This window comes from Populus trichocarpa, chromosome 11 (assembly GCF_000002775.5).
Source record: "Populus trichocarpa isolate Nisqually-1 chromosome 11, P.trichocarpa_v4.1, whole genome shotgun sequence".
NCBI lineage: Eukaryota > Viridiplantae > Streptophyta > Magnoliopsida > Malpighiales > Salicaceae > Populus > Populus trichocarpa.
This window is the reverse complement of record NC_037295.2, coordinates 600,322-627,044: the sequence shown is the minus strand read 5'-3', so window position 1 is coordinate 627,044 and position 26,723 is coordinate 600,322. Positions and strand designations below refer to the sequence as shown.

Below are 26,723 nucleotides of genomic sequence, written 5' to 3'. Positions count from 1 at the left end.
TTTCATAGAATAGAAATCATCGATTATCATATCAATTGTGAATCTTTCAGCAATTTCTTTTTCTATGTAGACAATCAAATAATTTGTAAGAAAATCATCCTCCATCCGATTACGAAGTCTTGTTTTAACAATCTTCATCGCTGAGAAAGCTCGTTCAGTAGTTGCTGTCGAAACAAGAAGAGTCAAAATAAGCCGAATCAACCTGTCAACTAGTGGATAAATTGTTGATTTTCCTGTTTCAACCAGTCCTTGACATAAATCAGCAATCGATGACATGCTCTTTAACTTTGGATGATTGGGTACATCAAGCTCATAATGCTGCAACTGAAGTCTCAAATGAATTTTTTCTTGGTCAGAAAAATCTTGAGGATAGAACTTGTCAACAAGTAAGCATATATCTTCAACATTGAATAATTTATAGCTATTTCTAGGATCTAAAGCTGTGCTCAACTGAAGAAGCTCGATTGCCTGCTCATTGAATCTATTATTTAGCTCTTGCAATTGTTGATCAATGATAGCTGTAAATATATCAACTCGGTAGTGATGTTCAACTGTTACTGATTTTTGTTTACGGCGAGATCATCCCATACTAGAAAAACAAGCATCCATATCAGGAACTTCAATGTCTTGATGCTTACAAAATGATGTCACTTCTTCTAAAAGAGTTTTCCAACCATCATCTCTTAACTTCTAAATTAAAGTCTTTGTGGTAGTCACTAAATGCATAGCATTTAAAATGTCTTGAGATTTTTGTTGCAGAGCTTGGCAAAGCATATCAGTAATTCCCATAACATCCTTCATTATATGTAAGATGAGTGCAAAATCAAATGACATTAGCAACTTAAATGAAAAAGCTGCATCACCACGTTGAGAATAAGTAGATCCATCTAAAGCAATGTTTTCAAGAACCAAGCAAGTTGCCCCATACATTTTTATCAAACTGCAAATTGATTTGAAGTGCGAACTCCATCTGCTATCTCCAGGTCGTTGCAAACCACCAACTTGATTAACTCCTTTACCCGTTTCAATCTCACCAATATCAACTAAATGTTCAATTGTAGATGCTTGAAAAGCCCGTAATTCATCATTACGCTTACAAGAAGCACTAACAATGTTAATAATAAAAATCAAATTCTGAAAGAAAGTGTGAACATCAGATATTTCTCTAGCTGCAGCAATAAGAGCCAATTGTAATTGATGAGCTAAGCAATGTACATAATATGCATAAGGGCAATCATTAATGAATAAAGCTTGCAAACCATTCCACTCTCCACGCATATTACTGGCACCATCATACCCTTGACCCCTAATATTTTGAACATCCAGATTATGATGAGATAAAACAAAGGAAATCTCTTCCTTAAGAGTTGCAGCAGTTGTATCTTTGACATGAACTATATCCAAAAATCGTTCTCGTATAAATCCACTTCTATCAACAAACCTAATAACAAGGGCCATTTGCTCTCTTCTAGATTCATCTCGAGCTTCATCAACAATTAAACAAAATCTTGCATCACCAATCTCATGACGAATTGAAGACTGAACATTTCTAGCAAAGACATGCAAAATTTCTTTTTGAATTTGATGTGAGGTGTATTTAGCATTTTGTGGAGCATTACCCAAAACAAGAGCACCTATTTGTTCATTGTATGATGCTAAAAGTTTCATCATTTCAAGAAAATTACCTCGGTTTTTTGATTCTGGACGTTCATCATGCCCTCTAAAAGCACATGTTTGAAATGTGAGCCAACGAACAATATCTATTGAAGCTTTAATACGCAATCGATTATTCTGAATTTCTTGAGTAGTTTGCCTCTTGACTACCTTCTCAATATGACATGACTGGTTTTTCAAATTTTCCAAGCACCTGGTAGCAAATCTATGAGCTGAATTTGGACCTTTTCCCATATGAGTCAAAAAAGCACATTGTTCCCCATCATTAACTTTCTTCCAACAATTAAATCCTTTAACAGTAAATGTGTCTGATCCTGGCTTTCCAGATGGTTTACTTGGAAATAAATAGCAAGGGAAACAAAATGCAGTATTTTTCTCTGAATATTCAAGCCACGGATAACTTTTGAACCAATGAGACTGAAATCGACGAGGATGTTTATTACCAGTTAGTGGATATTCAGACATCAAAGGTTGATATGGCCCCAAATTAATGTATGCCCTTCGAATTTCATCTTGTTGATTAACCGGGTATTCCCAAATTTGAGGACAATTGCTTGGATCTCTAATTAAATGAGCAATATCGATTCTAGTAAGAGGCTGCTCACTAATCAGCGCAGGTTCTTTGTAAACTGAAGCACATAGAGGTTGCTCAACCATAACTTCAACATTATTTGGAGTTGGTTCACTAGGCTGTGAGTTGTCAATATTTTTCCTTTTTTTTTCAAAAAAAAAATCAATTCTTCTTATTTTGTTCATGGTTCAACCTAAAATCAAAACATATATAGTGAGAAAAAAATTGATAATTTTGGTGGCTCTGCTAAAAACAAAACATAAAAAAAAATCCATGCATAATCAAAACAAACTAATAAAATATATCTAATCAATTAGAAAAAAAAAATCACTATAACAAGAATTCAAAAAACAATTGTTAGAACTAGCAAATTTGAAAAAAAAAGCAAAAATTATAAAATTATAAAAAAATCTTATTAAATTCTTAACAAACATCTCAAAACAAAATAAAAATATATTTTAAATTTAAGTTATCAATATCCAATTACGTACCTTGTTTTGTTTACTGAGAAATAAATCAAATAATACTCTGCTACAATCTTTCCGCACAAAAATTTGTTTAGGATCTTTATTCTTGTTTTTGTTTTGATAGGCTGCGTTGGACTTGTAACAATTTATATTAGGGTTGTACTTTGTAGTCTATAGGGAGAGAAAAGACAAGAAACAAATCCATCACTTTGTAACCTATTACCGTGGATTCCACGTAGGCATTTTTTTTATCACAATCCATTAATTAATTACACAAAATTGGTGGGCTGTGGGACCATTCTTTTCAGCCTTTTGTTCTCTTCACCCGGCAGGTATCACAGTCTTAATATCTATTAATTCACACTTTTGTTTTACCCCTAAAAAAAAAAAAAATTCTTGCAGGGGCCCGGGCCCCTGCTTGCCTCCCCTTCACTCCGCCCCTGGTTATGAAGGTGGCAGTGGCTGGGAAGCCCGATGACAGCAGCGGTTTTCTTCTTCTTCTTCCCCGTGCAGAGGCACAGGTTGCTGCCTTTTCTTCAATGGTGCAGCAACGGGTGGGAGGAAGATGATGAGCTGAGGAAGGCTGACTATGGCGTGGGCAGTGCTGCTGTGTTTGTGCTCCTGGTGGCGTTGGTGTCGCGGCAGCCGGCTGTGGTCGCTCTTCCTCTTCTCTCTGTTTCTGTCACCTTATTTCTCTCCAAACAATTCTCTGTCTCTCTCTCTCGGTTTCCTCTGTCACTGCTCTTTTCTTTCTTTCTTTTTTCTCTGCGTATTCCCCCCTTGAATCTATCGTTTGCTTCTCTCCTTCTCCAAAATTTTGCCCCCCGCCTTTGTCCTGTAATCTTCCCTTATATTTATAGAATGTCGAGGGAGAGGGTCACCATACCTGTTCAAGTGCAGGGCATGGTGGCGTGGGATGGCTCATGTGCAGCCGCTGCAGGGCATGGCCTTCTTTTCGTCATGGTGAGGGGCATGGGTCTCCTGTTTCTTCATTAATGAGGGTATGGGTTGTGTAAGTAGTGAGGCAAGTGGGGAGGTAGAGAAGGAGAGGGTGAGCGGGTAAAAGATTTCAAAAATCTTCTTCTCCCCTGTCTCTGCATTTGCAGGGGAGAAGAAGCCGCACAGTGCCGTTCAAAACGGCACCGTGCAGTTTTTTTTTTTTTTTTTTTGAAGAAAAGGAAAACAAAATTTGAGAGTGACCCAAAAATGGGTTATGACAAACTATGTCCAATTTTGTTTGCTGCAATTTGTTCTATGGCTCTTCTTGGTGGCGATGTAAGAACTGCCAGCTGCATTATACCATTTCATTTAAAGCAATTGTGTTGACTTTGGTTATGGAAAAATCATTCCAATTCACAGTGCATCAGCTAAAAGTGTCAGATGTGAGAACAACATTCATGGATATAAGGAACCATAATTTGTAGACCTTTCATTAAGAGAGCAGGCATATAAGCTTTTGATTCAACTGATAAGGCTTGGTTCTAGGCCCTGTCCTACGATCCTTCTTTTCTCTTTCTCTCTTTTTTTTCAATTCCACCATTTAAAAAAAAAACTTAAAAAGTGTTGAAGAAATTGCCAGCACACTATCCTACCAAATTCAAAATCGAAGACTTGGTTGTCTTTTCCGCGTAAGAAGTCATCTACGAAACTTTTTTTTTTTATGTTTTTGTTTCTTTTCCCCCACTTTGTGCCTTCACCATTAAAACACTTTAAACTTTAAAGTGTTCAAGAAGTTAAAGACATTGCGAACAATCTATAAATTGAATACTTGGACTTGGTTGTGTTGTCCGCGTAAGAAGTCATCCACGAAAATTATTTTTATGTTTTTGCACTTTGTGCCGGCATCCTCACGCAGTAGCGTACCATAGACATAGCTTAGAGCAGAATACTATTGATCAACTGATACAGAACTGAAGCCACAACTTAGAGATAAGGGAAAGAGAAACTTTCAGGTACTCTCTCCCACTCTCTTTCTTATCTCCTGTGTGTTATTTTATGGAATATAACTCTTGCCCTGTTTTCTTATGTTGGTTCAGATCTTCGAAGATTTTCTTTCTCTGTATTTGGAATGGCTGCTGCGAAATATCAAGCATCCTCATCTTCACGGTTTTCTCATTGTAAATATCGAGTGTTCTTGAGTTTCAGAGGCGAAGACACTCGCAAGAATTTTACTGATCACCTCTACACAGCCCTTGTTCAAGCAGGGATTCACACATTTAGAGATGATGATGAAATTGGCAGAGGAGAGAATATCGAATCGGAGCTCCAGAAGGCAATACAACAATCAAAAATTGCGATAATCGTATTCTCCAAAGACTATGCTTCTTCGAGGTGGTGCCTTGATGAAATTGTAATGATCATGGAACGCAGGAGGACCGCTGACTGCAGAGTTTTGCCGGTATTCTATGATGTGGATCCATCCCAAGTCAGAAAGCAAACAGGGAGCTTCGCCGCAGCATTTGTTGAGCATGAAAAGCACTTCAAGGAGGAGATGGAGAGGGTGAACGGGTGGAGGATTGCTTTGAAGGAAGTGGCCGATTTAGCTGGAATGGTTTTAGGAGATGGGTAAGTTGTATCTCTTTATGAAACTACACCTAGCATAAGACTAGAATGCTGATTGTGAACTCTTAATTTGTTTTGTTTTGCAAGTATTTAGAGGATGACTGATAATACCACTCCTAATTTAGAAAAACCATACCACTCCAAACTCAGATAGCATAGAAGAAAAATAAAAATAGAAGATACTTTTTCCTTGTCTTCTGTTCTCTTCCTTCTTGTCTAGTTTAAAATGTAATGATTCTACATTATTAATTTTCTTGAAAAATACTGAGATTTTTATACTTTCTAGAGAGACTACTAAATATCATACTATATTTTTATTTTTGATGTAGATACGAGGCACTGCTTGTCCAATGTATTGTGGCGAAGGTCTCAAAGAACTTGGATCGAAAAATATTTCATGTACCCCTTCATTTCATTGGAAGAGATCCTCTAGTAAATTATATCAACTCATGGTTGCAAGATGAGTCCCATGATGTTGCCACTGCTATGCTCTACGGAATTGGTGGAGTTGGGAAGACAGCTATAGCAAAGAGTGTTTTTAATCAGAACTTTCGTAAATTTGAATGCAGGAGCTATCTATCAAATGTTAGAGAAATCTCAAAAGAATCCAAAGGTGTAGTTTGCCTACAGAGGCAACTTCTTTCTGATATCCTAAACCAAACTGTTGATGAGATACATGATGTTGATGAAGGAATTTTAAAGATTAAGGATGCCTTGTGTTGCAGAAGAACTCTTATTGTTCTTGATGATGTGGACAATAGGGACCAATTCAATGCAATCATAGGCATGCAAGAATGGCTTTGTCAAGGATGTAAAATCATTGTAACAACTAGAAATAAGGGTCTAATTGCAGCTCAAGATGAGTTTGTCAAGTGCAAAGTTGAACCTCTAGACAACAAAAAATCACTCGAGCTTTTCAGTTGGCATGCCTTTGGACAAGCTTACCCTGTTGAAGGTTTTGTGGAGGACTCTTGGAGAATAGTGCATCATTGTAATGGACTTCCATTAGCCCTTCGTGTTATTGGTTCTTCATTGTCAGGGAAAGGAAGAAAATTATGGGGAAGCGCATTACAGGAATTGGCAGTGATTCCTAATTGTGAAGTTCAAAATGTTCTTGAAATAAGTTACCACTCTCTAGATGATGATTATCAAAAAAACATATTCCTTGATATTGCTTGTTTCTTCAATGGAATGGATGTGGATTATGCAGTTACGATACTAGATGGGCTTGGTATAGGTGCAAGATTTAGGATTGACAAACTTATCGATAGATGCCTTGTTGAAATCAACAATGATAAAAGGTTGTGGATGCATCAGCTCGTAAGAGATATGGGAAGGGAAATTGCTCGACAAGAATCACCCAAATGTCAAAGAACATGGCATCACGAGGATGCTTTTAGAGTATTGAATGGAACTACCGTAAGTAGCTCAATTTTTTTGTGTGTACTTGAATGGTTTGTGGTGCCTTAACGTGTTCACTCTTTTACTTTCCTTTCTCATATACCTTTTATAATTTTTGATGCAGGATGCTGAAAAATTGTGTGGCCTTACCATTGATATGCATGCATTAATGGAAGATGATTATGCAGAAGTTGCTTGTACCAGTTCAATGGTTCGCAGCAAGAGTCGCAGGCTTAATTTCTCTCTACAATGGTTTTCTGACTTTTTTTATGGGGGAAAATTACAAACTGACCAAACAAGTTTGTTTCTCATCCTCAGCACGGATGCTTTTAGAAAGATGTCAGATGTAAAATTTCTCCAACTAAACTACACTAAGTTTCATGGAAGTTTTGAGCACTTCCCTAAGAATTTGATATGGTTATGTTGGCATGGATTTTCTTTGAGATCCATACCAAATCACGTATGCTTGGAGAAGCTGGTAGTTCTTGATCTATCCAGAAGCTGTCTAGTTGATGCTTGGAAAGGCAAACCGGTATGTATCGAGTCTCTCTCTATAGCTATCTCTGTCGTTTTGAATTGATAACAACTAAATTCATGTATTTTCGCAGTTTCTTCCAAAATTAAAAATTCTTGATCTCCGTCACTCTCATGATCTCATTAGAACCCCAGACTTCTCAGGTCTCCTAGGCCTTGAAAAGTTAATACTCGAAGACTGCATCCGTTTGGTTCAAATTCACGAATCTATTGGTGATTTACAAAGACTGTTGATCTTAAATCTAAGAAATTGTATAAGTCTTATGGAGCTTCCAGAAGAAATGTGTAGATTGAATTCACTTCAAGAGCTGGTTTTAGATTGTTGCTCAAATCTTGACAGGCTGATGAATATGGTGTTAGAGCATCATCAGGAGCGCAGCTTGCTTCAAAGTGATGGAATTGTTGCAAGTACATCATACATTACATCTCTTCCATTGAAGCTATTGTTTCCCTCTAGGTTTTCAGCGAGGAAAATGTTGAGATTTACCTCGTTTTCACTGCCACGCTCCTTGGAGAGACTAGATTTAAGTGGAACTCCAATTCGTTTTCTTCCAGAAAGCATCAAGGATCTTGGTCTACTCAGAGGCATATATTTAAGAAATTGCAAAATGCTTGAGGCACTCCCAGAGCTTCCATCCCATTTGATTTTGTTAGATGTGTCCTTTTGCAATTCACTGCAAAGACTTGCAAATCTAGTTGCTAACACTAAAGCAGATGGTTGTGATCAATTAGTCGAGTTCCAAGATCGGATGAAGCAAGAATTAATCCAAAAGTTTGACTCACACATGTTCAGAATTATGGAAACGGTTAGTGCTCAAATACAGCCATCGAGATTTCAGGTCCTCCCTCACCCATTTTATTGTTTTTGATCTACATTTGAATATTTGTCTTTTGCTCATTTTATAGAAATTGTTTTGGTGGTACAGATAGCATTTATAGATGGCACATTCAGCGTTGTCATATATGTATTTGATGAAGATGAGAAGTCGAGGTGGTTTTATGAGGATAAATGGCTAATTCAAAATGAGTTTGTAGATAACTTTTCATTCAAAATATCCTCACCTCCTCCTGCGCACCGGATATGTGGCTTTACTCTGTTCACAAGGTTTTGTATGACGTCAGAGTACACTCTCTTAGATCCTTTTTATATTATAATCAGAAACAATACCAGTGGTCGATACTTGCGTTGTCAAGCCTATCTCCTCCCTGTGAGTTACAAGCATGGTGTTCGTGAATTCCAATCGTTTATGCACAGGAAATTAGGGGGCGATGATCCTACATTTGATAATGGTGATGAAGTGAGTATTTCAGTGCGTCGAAAAAAACCAGCTATCCAAATAAGGACGATTGGAGTACAATGGTTGCATGAAGAGGAAGGAAAGGATGATGACATCCAATCAAAGGATGAAGTTATCAATGCCCACAACAGTAGCGATGATGCAGCACACGTACCCAAAGTAGAAATAGCTTCTCATTTTTTTAGAAATTATTATTGTGCTGCTCACCGTAATGAAACTTTCGGCGATTTCGCTTGGCTTTTTGCGAAGACGGGTCTAGAATTTGTATTATATTATTATTAGGCTTCATTGTTTTGTTTCTTTAGACTACAAGCGTGAATTAATAAAGTTTGCAAGGGTTTTTGGATATTTTTAAATGTTACATGATATTATTTAATTAATTAATTTTTATTTATAGAATCTTATATTATTATAATAAGATATATTAAATATCTCATCTTACATGTTGGCTAATATATATATATATATATATATATATATATATATATATATATAAAGGTCTATTTATTTTTCATCTTATTCTCTTAATTTTATTTCATCTTTTTATGTGGAAATAAAATAAAAATAACACATGATGAAATTTAATTAGTAAAAAAAATATTCAGATTTGATTGATCTCTATTACCTTACCATCTGGGTTATGAAATTTAATAGGTTTAATGACTTTATTATTTTTATAAATTATTTTTATTTAATTTTATAATAAAATTAGATGTTTACAAAATCGAGTATCAACTCTAAAAAATATGTTTTTTTATATCGTAATAATCCTATATAAAATAGAAAAAAATAAACCATGAATTTTATTTCTCAACAAATCCAACATATATTGAAGAAGAGTGAAATAAAGAAAAAAAATTAAAGAATCAAAAAGAAAAAAGAAGAAAGAAAAACAAATTAGGTTTGATAGGTAAATCCATGAATCAGATAACCCGGGTCATCACATCAAACCCACAAACTAGCTCAGAGAAAAAACCTAAGTTGGACTATTTCTAATCAAACCAGAAGATTGGTTCTAGTCGACAATATCATTTTAAAAGAAAAAATTAATTCACCTGAATTAATCCAACAACTTAAGCCAGGTTCTTTTCAGGTCTGTCTCCAAACCACATCCGACAACTAGGCCTAAAACATTGGCAAATTTTAAAATTCTTGATCTCCGTTGCTCATTTTATAAGTTCTGTTTTATTTCAACTCTACATTTTTGTTCTTGTATATCTAGAAAAATTTTCCTTTGCTCATTTTATAAATGCTGCTTTGATGGAACAGATAGAACTTTAGGGCAACAGATTCAACATTGTCCTTGAATATGATGAAAATGAGATGTTAATGTGGTTTCACGAGGAGGAAGAACAGGAGTGGCTACTTTAGAAAGAATTTGTAGAGTACTTGTCATTCAAAATATCCTCACCCGCTGCGCACCGGATATGCGGCATTGATCTATTCACATGGTTTTCTGCTACGTCAGTATGCAATCCTATTGTCATGTTTCTTACCCCTCAATTTTTCGATAGAGTTTTCGGCCAAAAAGTCTGAATTGTTATGGTTAAGCTATTGGAAATTTGGGGGCATTCGATAATGGTGATGGATTCAGTGTTTCCAGATGGTCCAGTTGTACAAATAAAGAGGGTTGGTGTGCGAATGTTGCATGAAGAGGAAGGAACTGATGATAATAGCAGCTCATCAAACAGTGAAGTTAACACAGCCTACAACAGTAGTGATGATGTACCTGTAGCAAAAGCAGAAATAGCTTCTCTTAATTTATAAATTATTATTGTAGTGACTGTTGTGATTTTGATAATGAATTTGTTGTGTTTTTTTAAAAATAAAAAAATTAAATGTGAAATAATGATGGGTTGAATTGAAATTTTTTGAGATTTGGTAATATTGAAAGCTTTTTTAAAATATTAATTGTATAATAAACTGTAACTCAGTGTCCAACTATACACACAAACACACACACACACATGAACTTTTTGGAGTAAAATAAATAGGGGATCCAATATGAATATGAAGTTAATTTGACAGAAATGGGTCATAAATAAAATTAGCAAATTTTTGGAGGGATCTAATTGAAAGAACCATTAAATGTATGAGATCCAACATGAACTTCCAAAAACATTTTGGGTCTTAGTCCTCTTAACACAGTTGTTTGCGCCGTCCAATATGTTGTAAGAGTCATGTTTGTTTTTGTAATTTAAAAATATTTTTGAAAAAATTATTTATTTTTATTTTTTCTTTGCTTTAATTTTTTTTTTCAAAATTGTTTTGATGTGCTGATGTCAAAATTAATTTTTAAAAAATAAAACAAATTATTTTGATGCATTTCCGAGAAAAAAACACTTTGACAAATAATTGCTACTATACTCCCAAATACCCCATAATTCTCTCATTCTCCCACCAAATAGGAAAGGATTTTCCCACCAAATATAAAAGGATACATTCTTCTTGAAGGAGTGAGACTAGCTAGGCATTGATCACAAGCATGTTTGAGGGAAAATCATATAGCAAGTAGGATACATGTTTATACCTAACAAATCTACATATCATGTTGTAACCCATTTTTGGGTCCCCACACAAAAATAAAAATAAATATATAAATATATAGCCGGAAGAAATTAGAAAAATAATAGGAGGTTGGAGCGCTCAGAAAAGGATCAGAAAAATTGATTAAGGAGGTTCAAAAATACAAGGATTGAAATTTTTTACAGTATATACTTGAATGATGAGAGCCCTGTGGGAAAAGAAAATTTAATTTGAAGAGAAAAATCCAAAATTGGATGTTTATGGACTTAATTGGATTTTATTGAAGGTTTAATTAAATTTATAGAGGGTTTGATTGCAAGAAAAATTGATTTTTAAGTCAATTTGAGCTTTAATTGGAAGAAATTAAAGTTATGGGGTCAAATTATAATTTTTAAGAGTTGATTTGGTCAAATCAGGGGCTTAATTGCATAAATATTGAAGTTTAATGGCCAATTAGGGATTTAATTGAGGAAATCTGAAACCAAGGACCAAATTAGAACAGGCGCGTAAATAGAGGGGCTGTAATTAACCCAATCAGGGGCCAAATTGAAGAAATTAGAAGTTTATTGGTCAATTGAGGGTCAAATTGCATAAATTAGAGACCAAGTACCAAAGTAAAAAAGGCGGCCAACTATAGGGGCGGCGATTGAAGTTGGCAGGGATGCAATTGCATTAATTCTTAAAATCAAAATTACATTTGAGGACTTAATAGAACAAAGGATAAATTGAGGGCTGCTTTGAAAATTGACGCGTTTTGGCGCCTTGTTTGATTTAAATGAAACGGCGCGTTTTGTCTAAAACGACGCCGTTTCATGTTAAAAAAAAAAGATCAGAACGGTGTCGTTTTGAACGACACTGTTCCTCTTTCTTCTTCCCCTGGACGTGCAGCAGGGGAAGAAAGAAAAGGTTTTGTTTTTTTCTTCTTTAATTTTGTTGCGTCTCTCTCTTCCCGTGTGCTCTGCCAAGACTCGAAGCCCCACGCCCTTTGATGATGAGAAACCAGGGGAGCCCCACTAGCCAACCGACCGGCACTGCCCTGCTCCCCATGCGCAACAATAATGAGCCCCGCTCCTTTGGCTCTATAAATAGAGGCAACGCCAACACGCAAAAAAAAAAAGAAAAAGAGGGGGAGAACAAAAAAAACGCAGAGGAAAAAAACAAAAACACATGAGAAAACAGAACGAACCGAAGAGAGGAGAGAACGAACCGAAAGAGAGAGGAACCGAAATAAAGGGAAGGAAGGAAAGGCTTGAAACCGGGAGGGAAATTAGAAACAAAAACAAAACAAAACCGAGAAGACAAGGGGGACCGCTGGTAAACGAAACAGAGAAAAAAAAACGAAAAAACTAGAGGAGAGTGGAAGAGGAAGACTCTCTCTCTCTCCGCCGCTTGAAACAGCAGCGCCGTTGCTTGGAGCCGCCGTCCGTGAGCCACGACACAGCCACCGGCCTCCACCACAGCACCGCCAGCGACGCAGTCCGACCAGCAAGGCACCGCCTCCTCCGCGCCAGGTAAACTCTCATTCCCCCTCATTTATTTTGTTGCCTGCGTTTCCTCCTACATGCAGAACATTCGTTCTGCATGCAGGAGGATGGGGGGAAAATAAGTCCCCCCGTTGGTTTTTTGTTGTTGCTGGGCCAGGTTGGTTCTGGCCCAGCACTGTGGGTTTCCTTATCTAGGCCAGGCTGGTTCTGGCCCAGCCCTGATGTTTTGTAAGCCAGACTGATTCTGGCCCAGCCCTGCTATCTGGGCCAGGTTTAGCCCGGACTAAAAAAGGAGAACGGTTGGGCCGAGAACGGCCCAACCCTTTTGGGGCTGAGTCCGGCCCAGTTAGTTGGGCCGGCCCAGCCAAGCCCACCTAATATTATATTATATATTATAATGTATTTATATTATTTATATATATTTATAGATATAAAAAAATAAAAAATTCTGAAAAATCCTTAAAAAATTTGTTGATTTTCCTGCATATTTTTATCAAAATGTTTAATACTGGTTTGTATTTTTATACCGTAAAGATACAAATCCAGTATTAAAATACCCGATTTTCGTCGAGACATCAAAAATATAAAATAAAAAAAATGTTTTGTTTTCAATCATACGGCCTAGTCTCTCCAAAATAAAGAAAAAAATCATCACATCATATTTTCATACAACAAAAAATTTTCAAAAAATATATGTATTAGTATGCATTTTGGCTGTAACAACAAGTTTGTTAGAGTCATGAGAACTAGGCCAATATTTCAAAAATTCTAAAAAAATCTTTTTGTCTTCTTTTAGTATCGGGATTATGAATTTATACGTAAAACGTATTCCTGATATTAAAAATATATTTTTTATATAAACGTTAGAACGGTTAGGTTTTTACCCGATAACATAAGGACCTCCTTACTGAGGAGGACTTTTCTTAAACCATAGACAGATCAACCACTAGAAATACGATAACACCTTAGCTTTTTATCAGACAATCAAGCAATGCAGCTTACCTTAGGTAAGGCATATTTGGGGTGCTAATACCTTCCCTTTACGCAACCAGTCCCCGTACCCGATCTCTGAGACCAGTTAGGGTTCCTAGTGACCAAAATACTAGGTGGCGACTCCCATTCCATTTTTCACTGATAAAAGACAAGAATTTATTGTCTCTCCATATTTGCCAGATAGATATTATACATTTCTTGATAAAGGGGATATTCGCCGCGACGCCGCATCACGTGCGACATATAAGATAGATTATTCTTCTAATTAATGATATGATCCCAATCAGGGAATATTTTGATCATGATCTTTAACACATTGTTTCCCCCTTGATATATCTACACTGAATGCATAGAATTGGCTTGGCAAGAACCTTGATATCGTGCAACCACGTTTTGTCTAGACATCAAAACCCTAGCAAATAACTTAACAAAATATATTTTAGCCTCTAGCTAGATCGTGTTAACCACCTTCGTGTCTTCTATATCTATACAATTCCCTCCTTCCATCCATTCGTACCGTGCACCCCACCACAAACCATGGCCTCACTAGCATATGTCCTATTGCTTTCATTTCTTGCCACACTCTTTGCTTCAACCTTGCAAGATGATTCACTCGAATACAAGCCTAAACCCTTATCAAGCTATCTTCCAAGCAATTATAAGAAAGTCTTGAACACCATAGACTCATGCTGGCGCACGGAGTCCAACTGGGCTACCGATCGTCGTGCATTGGCTGATTGTGCTGTGGGATTTGGCCAAGCTGCAATCGGAGGGAAATATGGGAAAACATACGTTGTCACCACCCCAGATGACGATCCTACCGATCCGAAACCAGGCACACTTCGGTATGGTGCTATCCAAACTGAGCCTCTTTGGATCATTTTTGACAAAGACATGGTGATTAAACTTGAAAATGAGCTTATGATAAATAGTTTCAAGACTATAGATGGAAGAGGGTCTAATGTAGAGATTACAGATGGACCATGCCTAAAAATTGAAGGTGTTAGTCATGTTATCATACATGGGATTAGCATTCATGACTGTAAGCCAGGGAAACGGGGGCTTGTCAGGAGTAGTCCGACGCATGTTGGCCAACGCCGCGGTGCTGACGGAGATGCCATTTCCATTTTTGCATCTTCTCATATTTGGATTGACCATTGCTATCTTGCTCGTTGCATCGATGGCCTAATTGATGTAATCCATGCTTCTACTGCGGTCACCATATCCAACAACTATTTCGCTCAGCATGATAAGGTAAGAAGAAAACATTAATTCCTCTCAACATGCCTAACTTGTAGTCTCTGATCAACAAATATGGCACTAACAGGTGATGTTGCTTGGACATAATGATGAATATACTGCTGATAAAGTTATGAAAGTAACAGTTGCCTTCAATCATTTTGGCCCTGGACTCATTGAAAGAATGCCAAGGTGAGTGGAATTAGCATTAAAATCTCACGACATCAATGGAATTAAATCTAACAAAAACATTTTTGAATATTAATGCAGAGTAAGGTTTGGCTATGCTCATGTTGCCAACAATAGATATGATGAATGGCAAATGTATGCCATTGGCGGTAGTGCTGGTTCAACCATATTTAGTGAAGGGAACTACTTTATAGCTCCTGATATTTCCTACGCCAAGGAGGTGTGTATTCTTATATATTAAGGAAATTATTATATGAAACTAAGCTTGATCTGTCACACCATCTTGATTTATCGCATCAATCAATTAAGTAATGTTGTTGCTGTTTTATAATAAAAGAGACAGAGAAAATTAAAACAAATAAAAAATGTTCTCATATAAAAAATAACAGATATTTACTTTAAAACTATCTTAAAAACAAATTTATTCTTATATCTTTATTTTCCTCCCTTTTATATTTATCTTTTGTATCTTAAAACATTAACACATAATTTTACAAACATTAAAATCTATTGTTTTGACTATAATGTTTTTTTTTTTTTTTTTTGCATTACAACTTGCTTTCTAAAATATTTTTAATTTGAAAATATATCAAATTGATGTTTTTTAGATGGTTTTGATGTCGTAAAAAAAATATGAAAAAATTATTTTAATATATTTTTAATTAAAAAATACTTGTAAAAAACACTATACATTACACCACAAAACACACAGCTAAATTAATCCATGTAAAAATTATGTATCTTTTATAAGCAACAATTAATATTTAATTACTCACAAATCTATTTTTTTTTATGTATATATAGGTTACAAAAAGAGAGGCTGATGGTGGCTGGAAGAATTGGAAATGGAGGTCATCATCCAAGGATGTATTTATGAATGGTGCTTACTTTGTTCCATCTGGATATGGAAGTTGTGCTCCACTCTATTCCGAAGCTCAGTCCTTTGTAGTTTTCCCAGGAACTATGGTTCCTTCTTTAACATCTGATGCAGGCCCCTTAACCTGTGTTGTTGGACATGCTTGTTGACATGGCATTTTCTAAGCCAGGATAATCTCCTTGCTGTTTACATGCATATATATTTCCCTAGCATTATTTCTTTTCTTTTTTTTAATGAGAATTTTATTTAATACCTTGTTACCACAATAAATTATGGATCGAGTATTTCGTAACAAATTACATGGACCAGCAATAAGATGGAAATTTAAAAAACAAATAAGAAATTATTAGCAAAGCCTTATTTTTAACCTGACGAAATGCGTAATGGTTAAAAATACATGCTTCTTGACCTATTAAATTTAAGTTTCAGATTAAATTATAAGAAGTTTTATTTTTCAAGTCATTTTTTGTGGCTAAATTTTTTATTTTCTAGGTCGTTGAAGTTTTTATTTATACCACTTCGGTCACCGAACTTAATTCATTTTGATTTTATCTCTACAAGTTTTATTGGCATGATTTTATGTGTTGAAATCTAATTAGGTTTGTATTCTCTTGTATAACCGATGTGTTAATAATATTTTGATTTTATAATTTAAAGATTAATTTTACAAAATAGAATGTTAGTTTAATTTTTTTAAAAAAAAATACAAAAGAGAAAAGACTAAAATCAACACCAATAAATAAGTAGTAGTTGATCTTTTATATTTTTTCTATGGTTTCATAATATTTCAAAGGCATTATAATAATTTATCTTTATATTTTTTCCTCTTAAATTCTAGATATATATAAGTTATATATGTATTATGCATTTATAAAAACAAAAATCATATGTACTTTGATAGTATTTAGTCATTATCGGAAGAATAAACAAAAACTATGGTGACAAAAATGTATTTAGTTAGCAAAATAAAGACAAAGACATAAAAATAAATATGTTTTTAAGATAATTTTAAAGTGAATTTCTATATTTCTAAATCAGAAAGTATAAAAATGAATATGTCTTCAAAGAAAATATCTATTATTTTTTATTTCTAAAATATCTTTGTAAAAAACTCTCAATTTTAAAATTGTCCAACTAAAATATACGTGGATAAAATATAATTATTATCATAGTTTTAAAACTCAACTAAAAAACAATCTAAGATAAGGCCCGAGTCATGGGTCGAGATGGTCAACCCAACTCGGAGGTTGAACTGGGGCAAGATCCGGGTCACGGGTCAGGATGACCATTGACTCGATCAATATAAAGATAAAAGTAATTATTATCATAATTTTAAAACCTAACTCGAGGTTGATCCGGGATAAAGCCTGGGTCACAAGTCAAGAGGGTTAACTTGGGTTGATCCAAGTCAAAATAATATAAAAATAATTATTATCATAGTTTTAAAACTGAACTTAGGGGTCAACCTGGGGCAAGACTCGAGTTATAGGTCGAGTTAACCGTTAACTCGAATCTATGTAAGAATAAAAGTGATTATTATCATAGTTTTAAAATCCGACTCGAGGGTCGACCCAAGTCTTGGGTTGGATTGATCGTTGACTTAGGTCAATGTAAGAATAAAAGTGGTTATTATCGTAGTTTTAAAGTCTGACTTTGAGGTTGACCCTGATCATAGGTCAGGTTGATCGTTGACTTGGGTCAATGTAAGATCTGACTCCGAAATCTGACTCAGAAGTCGAACCAAGACAAGGCTCAGATCACAGGTTGAGAAAGACGTCGACCAGGACTAGCCTAATTTTTCTAATTAAATGTGGACTATTTTAGACCTCAAGTCAACTGTCGGGCAAATCTAGATTTTATAACTAGAATTATTATAATATTATTAATTTCAACATTTAATATAAACAAAAGTAAAAAAAATAATATATAACTATTTTTTAATTATGTAAATTTGACAATAATACATATTAAGGGTAAAATAGATATTTTTATAATTTATTTTGTCTTATTCACCATAACAAAACAAGATACAAAGACAATTAGTCTATCATGTACACCGTTAACGAACACTATTTTGTCTTCATTTTTGTTTTTGTTTTTGTTGTTCTATCTTCATTGTCTCTACTACCTTTGCTTTTTGTTATCTATAGTTTTAGTGTCTCAGTATAGATTATCGTTATCTCAAGCTCAACACAACATGATTTTAGATTTCTTGAAAATAGTTGATTTGACTATAAGTTTTTTTATCTTTATATACACAGGATTCGTATCAAATCCTCTCCAACCCTGGCCAAACCTAATAGAAACCTCTCTAAGCTAATCCCAACCGACCCCTCTCTAGCTTTAGAGCCCAAAAAATATAAAGAAGAGAAAGAGAAATGGAGTAAGGGTCAGTCCCACCTCAGCCCAATCGAATCCTGCGCAATGGCCAACCTATCTCGTCAATAAAATGTTTCAAACCAACCTTTTCACTATTGGATATTCCTAATCATAACTCCTACGCTAGCACTTATAACCTATAATGGCCATCCTCTTTGGCTAATAACTATCTTTCTTAAACTATCACGGGCTAACCTTTCCACCAATGACTATTTCTAAGCTTGACTCTGCAATTCTCATAGTTTGGCCACCCTTCTACCTATGGATTACTCTCAAGAATCAGCCTATCCTTCAATGGTAAGCGTGGTACAACAACTAATGACCCAACTTTTTACGAAGTCAGATATTTATCATCATTTCTCTCTCTCGAACAGGTAAGCTTATGTGACCTAAAGTATTCTTAAATATCATAGATCATCAAGTAAAAGGTTGAGATAAACTCACCTGATTTTATTACTCTCATGTTTCACATGCAACATTGTTTTCCCTGTCATATGTTCTCTCTTCACACACATATTTCACCTTTTCTATATTTATTAACTTAAACATAAAAATATCTTTTATTCTAATAAAAAAAATTGTTTTACAGGTCAATTACTAGTCCAATATATAACAGTGAAAAACTCAAATCGAGTCTAAAGTTTTTATAATTTTGATTTCGATTCCATGAAGTGATAATCTTGAATAAGTAAAAGGGTTGAGATCTTAAGTTGCAGTGTATTTTTTATCAATTCAAATATAATAAAACTGGATCGTTTCTAATAATTATTTCAATTCAAAAATTTAAAATTGTTAATTAAATTCCAATTAATAGTTTTATATCACTCTCAAGTTTATTCTTCATTTAAATTTAAAACTTATACGAGCACCACTGATGAACACTAAAACCAAATCAAATACCATAATTATAACGCATTTATCTTGCATGCCAAAAATTAAAATGGAGTCAGGGAAAAGTGGGTATTAAAAAATTGAAGAAAAATGAAAGCTGAAGAGCCCATTACCTTGTAGAATCAGAACTCGAAATGGTGAGATTTTGTGAGTTTTTAGTTAAATTCCATGAAGAGTGAGGGTTTTAAGATGTAAGCCAAAAAAACCATTGTGAATTAATTTCAACCGTAATTAATGTTGGATTTTAGATGAGTAACAATGGACTCCTATTAATGTTAATTCACATCTAAAAAAAAGTGTAAGACATACATTACATATCACGTACATCAACTCTTAATTCCCAAATAGTAACATATATTTATCTATATTTTTGGATAATTGCAAGATTTATTATTATAAATCAATTAATTGAATCATATAAATCACTTTAATTTTAAATGGCTCTAAATTGCTTGTTCAGACAAATATTCTTCTGCATCTTGCCAAATCCATTGTACACTTGAATGATGTAGTGGATTTCCAAGTTTTCTTTATAATTTCAGAGCAGACTTGCGATGTCAACCATCTTTTTATTCTTGGCTTTCTTCTTCTTTGAGATAGACAAGTCAACCAGATAGAGCTCGTGCAACCACGTTTGTCTAGCACTAAATTCTTACCAAACAACTCAATGTCTTTAGCCTCTAGACGTGTGACCCACCTTCTCTTGCTCTATAAAATCCCCTTCTATTTATTCCTTCTTCGAATTATCTCAACTAGCTAGCCATGGCCTCACCAGCCCCTCTAATATTGCTTGCATTTCTTGTACCATACTTATGTTTAACCCTACCAGCTTATGCACTAGATTACAAGCATTATAAACCCTTATCAAGCTATCTTCCAAGCAATATTAAGAAAACTCTTAACACTATAGACTCATGCTGGCGTGCCCAATCAAATTGGGCCAACAATCGTCGTGCCTTGGCCGATTGCGCCGTAGGGTTTGGCAGAGGCGCGATGGGAGGGAAATATGGGGCGATATACGTCGTTACTACACCGAATGATGATCCTGTCAACCCTAAACCGGGCATGCTTCGGTATGGTGCTATCCAAAGTAAACCTCTTTGGATCGTTTTTGCCAAGGATATGGTAATCACACTTAGAAATGAGCTTATAATGAATAGTTATAAGACTATAGATGGGAGGGGAGCTAAAGTAGAGATTGCATATGGACCGTGCATAACAATTCAAGGTGTTAGCCATGTTATTATTCATGGGATTAGTATTCATGATTGCAAACCAGGGAAATCTGGTAGAGTTATTAGCACTCCTACGCACGTTGGGAAGCGTGGAGGCTCCGATGGAGATGCCATTGCCATCTTTGCATCTTCAAACGTTTGGATTGACCATTGCTATCTTGCTCGTTGCACCGATGGCCTAATTGATGTAATTCATGCTTCAACCTCCATCACAATCTCTAACAATTACTTCTCCCAGCATGACAAGGTACTTAGACTGCACTTCATTTTATAAATGTGTTCCAATTTTATTAGAGTATTGATAAAGGTGTGAGACTCGAACCTGATGCCTCATTATCTTGCTTATGACCACATTGGTTACATAGATCATTCCAACGTTAGTCTTTAATTATGTCCACAAAATTAATAATTTCTCAAAGCTAGGCTTGGCTGCTAACCAAATGAACTGCACTGGCAGGTGATGTTGCTTGGACACAATGATGGATATACAGCAGATAAAGTTATGAAAGTAACTATAGCTTTCAACCGTTTTGGCTCTGGACTTATTGAGAGGATGCCAAGGTAAAAGAAACAATATTTCTCCTATGGGGCATTCTTTTCTCTTTTTGATGTTTAATTTGATAGGAGTCTTATCAATCAAATCTAAGATAAATTTTGGGGGTATCGTATTGCAGGGTAAGGTTTGGCTATGCTCATGTTGCTAACAATAGATATGATGAGTGGCAAATGTACGCGATTGGTGGCAGTGCTAATCCAACCATCTTTAGTGAAGGAAACTACTTTTTAGCTCGTAATGGTAATTCCAAGCAGGTATAATTTACAAGATAATCTTCTTAATTATATCCCATATGCAGAGAACTAGATATTCTTAATCATAGCCTATATACGAACAACTTATCTTTATTTAATATGGATAATGTTTCTTGCATTACAGGTTACTAAGAGAGAGGCCAAGAATGGCTGGACGAATTGGAAATGGAGATCATCTAAGGATGTATTTATGAATGGTGCTTATTTTGTACAATCTGGATATGGAAGTTGTGCGCCACTTTATTCTAAAACCCAGTCCTTTACGGTGGCTCCTGGGTCCTTGGTTCCTGCTTTAACATCTGGTGCAGGTCCTCTAAACTGTTTTAGGGGTCAACCATGTTGACACCCTCAAACATTTTGCCAAAACCTGTTGCCCGTTCTTCTGTAATTCTATTTCCTTTTTTCTTTTTCTTTTTTTGACCTTCCTTTTACCCCTATGTAAAGTGTTCTTGGGAAGCATGTATCAGAAATTTAGCACTTTGAGATATATAATTGTATCATATACACATCTGATCTGACAGTTATATACAAGGACTTTAAACCAGTCCAATGAGATATTGTTCCAAGGATAGTTTAGGGTGTTAATCAGAGGGTCCATGTTTGCCAGAACAGCTTTTTGTAAGATACAATGTGTCAATGTAAAGCAAGTGAAATCCACCAATAAAGCAAATTTGTGATCATTATAATAATTATTATCTCTCCACTTTCGTTTTTGGTTGGCAATGAACTCGGCTCATATCCGGTTTAAGACTTGAGTTCTGGGTTGTTTAGTTGACCCAACAACATTTTTTTTTACAAAAAATAATATTTGGAGTTAATTCGGCCAAGTTTTTATCTAGGTTTCAGTTAAGTTAATTAGATTTGACCGATCAATTTTTAATTTGATTCGTTATCAAACTTGGTTTCTAGTAAAATCATGTCGGGTTTAATAACTATAAAACAAAGTACTTTTTATTTTTTTTCTTTTCTAATTCATTCCAGCAGGATCAACCTAAGTTCACGTTACTTAAAACAGTGATCAATTTACTATGCCAATTAAGCTCACTAGTGCATTATCTAGTTCTGACGAATTGGGGGGGGGGGGGGGGAAGAAGGAAAGTTGACAGACAATGTAACAGCACTCTGCTGGTAGCACTAATTTAGAAACCCAAAAGCAAAAACTATCATATAGTACTCTATAAACAGTGCAGGTTTAAAATTTAAAACAAAGAAAACAGATCCATTAAGTTGCTTATTAAAGTGCGAAAGGCAACTCAAAAAATAGGGAAATTAGAAAAGAGAAAGTGATTGGTATTCACTTTTGTTGATTTGTTCTTAAAAGAGCCTATTCTCATTGCTTTGAACCCCACATGTTACTGGTGCTGAGGCTCTCACTTTCTTCCAATACCATAGACCAGCACCAATTCCTAATGCCCCAGCAGCTGAAACTCCAGTTACAGTCCCTGCAAACCAAAATAAGAAACATCAAATTAAGTAAGCCTGGTCTTTCAATATAATGTCTGAAATATGCCAAGAAAATTTTGAAACCATAAATGAAATTTCAATGCTTCACCTGCAATTATTCCTGCCTTGCTATGGCTACTGCTGCTGTGATCTGTAAAACAGAGCCAACATAAATTTTGATTTATGACATTTGGTTTTGAAATAGTGGGATGAAAAGGCTTGGATACTAACATACCATTGCAATATGTTGTGACATTTGATCTCTGATTGCACAGACATAGGAAATTCTGTGATTGTGTGTCAAATCCACATCTTCCACCTCCTTTCTTCATGTCTTGACATTGAAGGCAATCTGTAGTCACTGGAATGTCAAAATCAACTCTAATACCATACTCAGGTACATGATCATCAGGAGCATTTGCACCATTAATTCTCCAATAAATACTAGTGTAACTAGCACAATACTTCAGCATCAGCCTCAAAGATTCGGTCGCTTTTGGGAAGTAAGAGCAGCAAGAACGTCCTCCTAATGCAGCACCACATCCTGGCAAGTGCCTGCAAAGGTAACTAGCACTATCACATGTCGAGTCGCACCGATCAGGAAACCTCTCGCAGAAGATAGGTTTTGGCTCAACAATCACTTTCTCTTCACTGCAATTGAAGAAGAGGTAGTCATTTTGAGAGGAGAGTGTTAAATGTGTGCTTGTATCAAGGCTAAATGCCCTAGTTGCACGAAAGTGATGACCATCTTTACACTTCCACATGAATGGATCGGTGACTATCATGTGAGGGTCTGAGTAGCTTATGCTACGAACTTGGTATCTCCCGGAAGGCGTTCGAAGCTCGAGAATGCCCGAATCGGAGCATAAAAGCATGTGCCTGTAATATGGACTGCCACAGCCATCATCGATGCCAAAAGGGTAGTTTATTGGAATGGTACCACATGAGGTTCTACAATGGCTTGCAGCTTGAGCTTTTGTGAGGAAGAAAAATGGAAGAACGAATGTAATGAATAGGAAACAAAAAGAATCATAAAAACAGGACCTTGAAGAAGGATTGTAAGCCATTAAAATATGTGATGGAAGCTTTGAATTTCTAGTTCATATGGTCAAGGATAGCAGTGAAATGAGTAAAGGGAAGGAAGGCTTAAAAAGAGTTGTCAAAAAGAATATATGTCATGACTGTTCCTTTTCTTTTTCCTTTCTTTTCTTTTATGTTTGCTTGTTACTTTGTTTTCACTTGTTCTTTGCTTTATGGTTTTAGAAGAGAATCTTGAGACACGGGAATGATTGAAGAGTATGTGTCCTATGAAAGCAAAAATCATAAACAGAAGACCTAAAGGATCAGTGCTTCTGTTCCTTAATTTGTTCATTTTCTTTGGGATGATTTTGGTCAAGAGCCGAGATGCATGGAAGTGAGAGTTTCATGGCCAAATGGGGAAATTGAGAGGCTAACCAACAGGGCTAAAACCTTTGTTTTAAAACAGAGTCATTGTATTGACCATATAGCACTAATACCAGGAACTTTTAGCTGGGCTGGCATCTTTCTTGGGTCTAACAACTGTGATTATAGCAACTCCACCCTTGGGCCTTTGGGCTTTGCAGTCTATTATGATGGGCTTCACCAATGAAAGATTAGATTTGTGATCTACTTTAATTTTTTTGGTCCAGTCTAAACTTGCAGTTCCCATATTCATATATAGTTTTTTCACTTTCTTGAGAAGCATAAATTTGTTTCTTATTTAGTCCTTATTTTCATCTTTTTATATAATTTCATCCTTATTAATTTTCCAATTTGGGTCTCAAAATAAAAATAATTATTTGAAAAGTAAGACTATTGACAAAATAAACACGACACCGGAGTTTGAAAAATACCAATTTGGAGAAAAGTATAGTGGCTGCAAAAACACTATAACAACGTGATCTTCCCAACTTCTAGAAGAAAAGTTAAAAACTCTAATTAATTTAAGAGGCTAAGATTTAGGTTTGGCACTTCCTGTGTGATCACTTAATTTTTTAGTTATTAATTATTATTATTATTATTAGCATTACTTATTCAATTTATCCTTGATTTATTCATATATTTTAATTGAGTTAATTTTATTCTTTTTAACATAATTTTATGAAACCCACCAACACCAATCACGAAATTACACTTGTCTTAGAAACATATTCATGTGGTCATTGCCTGTCCAATTTGCTTTAACAGCTAAGGCTGCAAGAAAATTATAATCCAACTTGAGGCATAAAGCTAGCAGTCAGCAACCATACTACCTGTGGTCTAATCTAATCAATTAAGGCAACTAATTGAAAAGAGCCTTCAGTCACATAAATTAAGCTGAAGAGTCACCGGATGTTCATCCATGGTCAAAAGGACTCATAAATATGGTTGCCACGTTTTTCAAATGAATCATCTCCACATTCTTTATTCGCTGTTTATTTTTTTATTTTAAAAGTATTTTTAAATGGATTTAAAATTTTATTTTATTTTAAATTAATTTTTTTTATGTTTTTGGATCATTTTAATATGTTAATGTTAAAAATAAATTTGAAAAAAATAAAAACAATATATATTATCTAAATAAAAAAAACATTTTTCAAAATAATCACTTCCCCCGTAATACATGTATTTGGGATCCATAATTATGTGATGTGGGTCACGAGAGTAGGCAGTTAGGTTGACAAGGGTTCATGGTTCAGTATACGTTATTGTTAACATGATTAATTCTTGTGGATTTTCTTCGCAATCAATGAGGTATGTGCTTGATTTAATTAAAACTCAAATGAGAAATAATATTTTCAACGGTTTCATAATTTTGATGAGAACAACTTATTTTTTATCAAAAAAAATAAGAAAAAAAAAACACCCCCATAAAGTTGGTATCAGTTTTGGCTCTAATTAATTTTTTATCAATTTTATTAGAAAAAAAAAAACTGATTTCTGAGTTGTGAACATCAACTAGAATATGTGCTTTCTTACTTCAAAAATTATACAATTCGGACAGAGTCTATGCCCGAATATGTATGCAAATTAGACGTTGTTGGAAATCTCTTACCCATTAAGGATAGAAATGACGGGGAAGAAAAATTGAGACTATTTATATCTTTGAGATTATTCTTACAACATATTGTGAACATTCAAACAAAGTCCATCGCCAAATATGTATGAAAAGACTTTGTTGACAATTTCTGAACCATTAAGGGTAGAAATGTTGCAAAAAAAAACAAGAAAAACAAAGAAGAAAGACGAGTGCATCTTCGTTGTGAACACGAATACACGAAGGGTGCACGGGTGCATGGCTTGAAGTGGTTGCTTGGTTTGGAAATATGCTCTCATTCATTGAAAAAACCGGCCATGTCCACATGGCTTAAGACTCAAAGAACTTGACCAAGATTATATATATCAGAAGGAGGTCCTGAATTTCAGACCAAATCCCATGACATAGTCTGAAAGGTATCATTATATTCTTAGAATCTGCTACCTAGCTACAGGAAGAAGAGGAGGAGGAGAAAACGGAACTTTCTTGCTTCAAAGTCCCCACCGAAATTGCCCATGGAAAAGTAGTTCTTTCAATTTTCAGGGTCCAAAATGTAGCCTTTAATGTCGTGCATCCAAGTTACTTCTTTTGGGTTACTGTAGATGGCCGACAATTAATCAGATGGACATGACTTCCCAGTCGACCTTAATTTTATTTTTTTGTTCTTGTTGGGTGAAAGGATTTTCAACTTATCAAAGAATTCTTGCCAATTCCATGAAGGAGGAGCGTTGGTGGGATTTAAATGTTCTTGCATTTTCATTTCGATAAAATCATGAGAATCGGACAAAATCATGGAACCTCAACATTGGAATTGTTTATCCTGAGTCCTAGGTTAACTCAAGGTTTTTTTTAGTTTAATTTTTTTTTAATTTCATCCTTTAATAATTGGTTGATTTGAAATTAAGTTTTATTTTTTTATTTTTTTTTCTTTCTACAAGGTTATCCCGGTCTCATTACCTAGATCACAAATTTGGTTGGTTAACTCAGGTTGACTCGGGATTTTTTTATCTTTTTTATTAATATTTCTTTTGAATTTCATCATTCAACATTGGATTGATTGAGAATTGATCTTCATAATTTGTTATGATTTATTTTCTATAGAGTTATCCCAGT

At 35.0% G+C, this 26,723-nt stretch overlaps 4 protein-coding genes and 1 pseudogene across 4 annotated transcripts; 3 read left to right on the top strand and 2 right to left on the bottom strand.

Annotated features, from left to right (window-relative positions):
* Nucleotides 1-2,331, bottom strand: LOC112325555 (uncharacterized; annotated as a pseudogene).
* A 2,171-nt stretch (nucleotides 2,332-4,502) lies between these two features.
* LOC7484290 (disease resistance protein RUN1) lies at nucleotides 4,503-10,274 on the top strand. The gene is made up of 7 exons (XM_052445381.1): nucleotides 4,503-4,664; nucleotides 4,749-5,277; nucleotides 5,604-6,693; nucleotides 6,800-6,886; nucleotides 7,284-8,015; nucleotides 8,136-8,657; nucleotides 10,059-10,274. Exons 2-7 carry the CDS (start codon nucleotides 4,781-4,783, stop codon nucleotides 10,272-10,274), a joined length of 3,144 nt encoding a protein of 1,047 aa, XP_052301341.1. The 5' UTR covers nucleotides 4,503-4,664; nucleotides 4,749-4,780.
* Nucleotides 10,275-14,047: 3,773 nt separating this feature from the next.
* Nucleotides 14,048-16,004, top strand: LOC7484524 (probable pectate lyase 16). Its single transcript, XM_002317096.2, has 4 exons — nucleotides 14,048-14,764; nucleotides 14,838-14,941; nucleotides 15,020-15,158; nucleotides 15,743-16,004. The coding sequence occupies exons 1-4, from the start codon at nucleotides 14,048-14,050 to the stop codon at nucleotides 15,962-15,964; spliced, it is 1,182 nt and encodes a 393-aa protein (XP_002317132.1). The 3' UTR covers nucleotides 15,965-16,004.
* A 3,842-nt stretch (nucleotides 16,005-19,846) lies between these two features.
* On the top strand, nucleotides 19,847-21,680 carry LOC18102818 (putative pectate lyase 2). The gene is made up of 4 exons (XM_024611467.2): nucleotides 19,847-20,567; nucleotides 20,778-20,881; nucleotides 20,995-21,130; nucleotides 21,255-21,680. The coding sequence occupies exons 1-4, from the start codon at nucleotides 19,848-19,850 to the stop codon at nucleotides 21,471-21,473; spliced, it is 1,179 nt and encodes a 392-aa protein (XP_024467235.1). The 5' UTR covers nucleotide 19,847; the 3' UTR covers nucleotides 21,474-21,680.
* A 549-nt stretch (nucleotides 21,681-22,229) lies between these two features.
* LOC18102819 (uncharacterized) lies at nucleotides 22,230-23,772 on the bottom strand. The gene is made up of 3 exons (XM_024592259.2): nucleotides 22,809-23,772; nucleotides 22,683-22,724; nucleotides 22,230-22,572 (listed from the first exon to the last, which is right to left on the bottom strand). Exons 1-3 carry the CDS (start codon nucleotides 23,638-23,640, stop codon nucleotides 22,445-22,447), a joined length of 1,002 nt encoding a protein of 333 aa, XP_024448027.1. The 5' UTR covers nucleotides 23,641-23,772; the 3' UTR covers nucleotides 22,230-22,444.
* Between the last annotated feature and the right edge of the window lie 2,951 nt (nucleotides 23,773-26,723).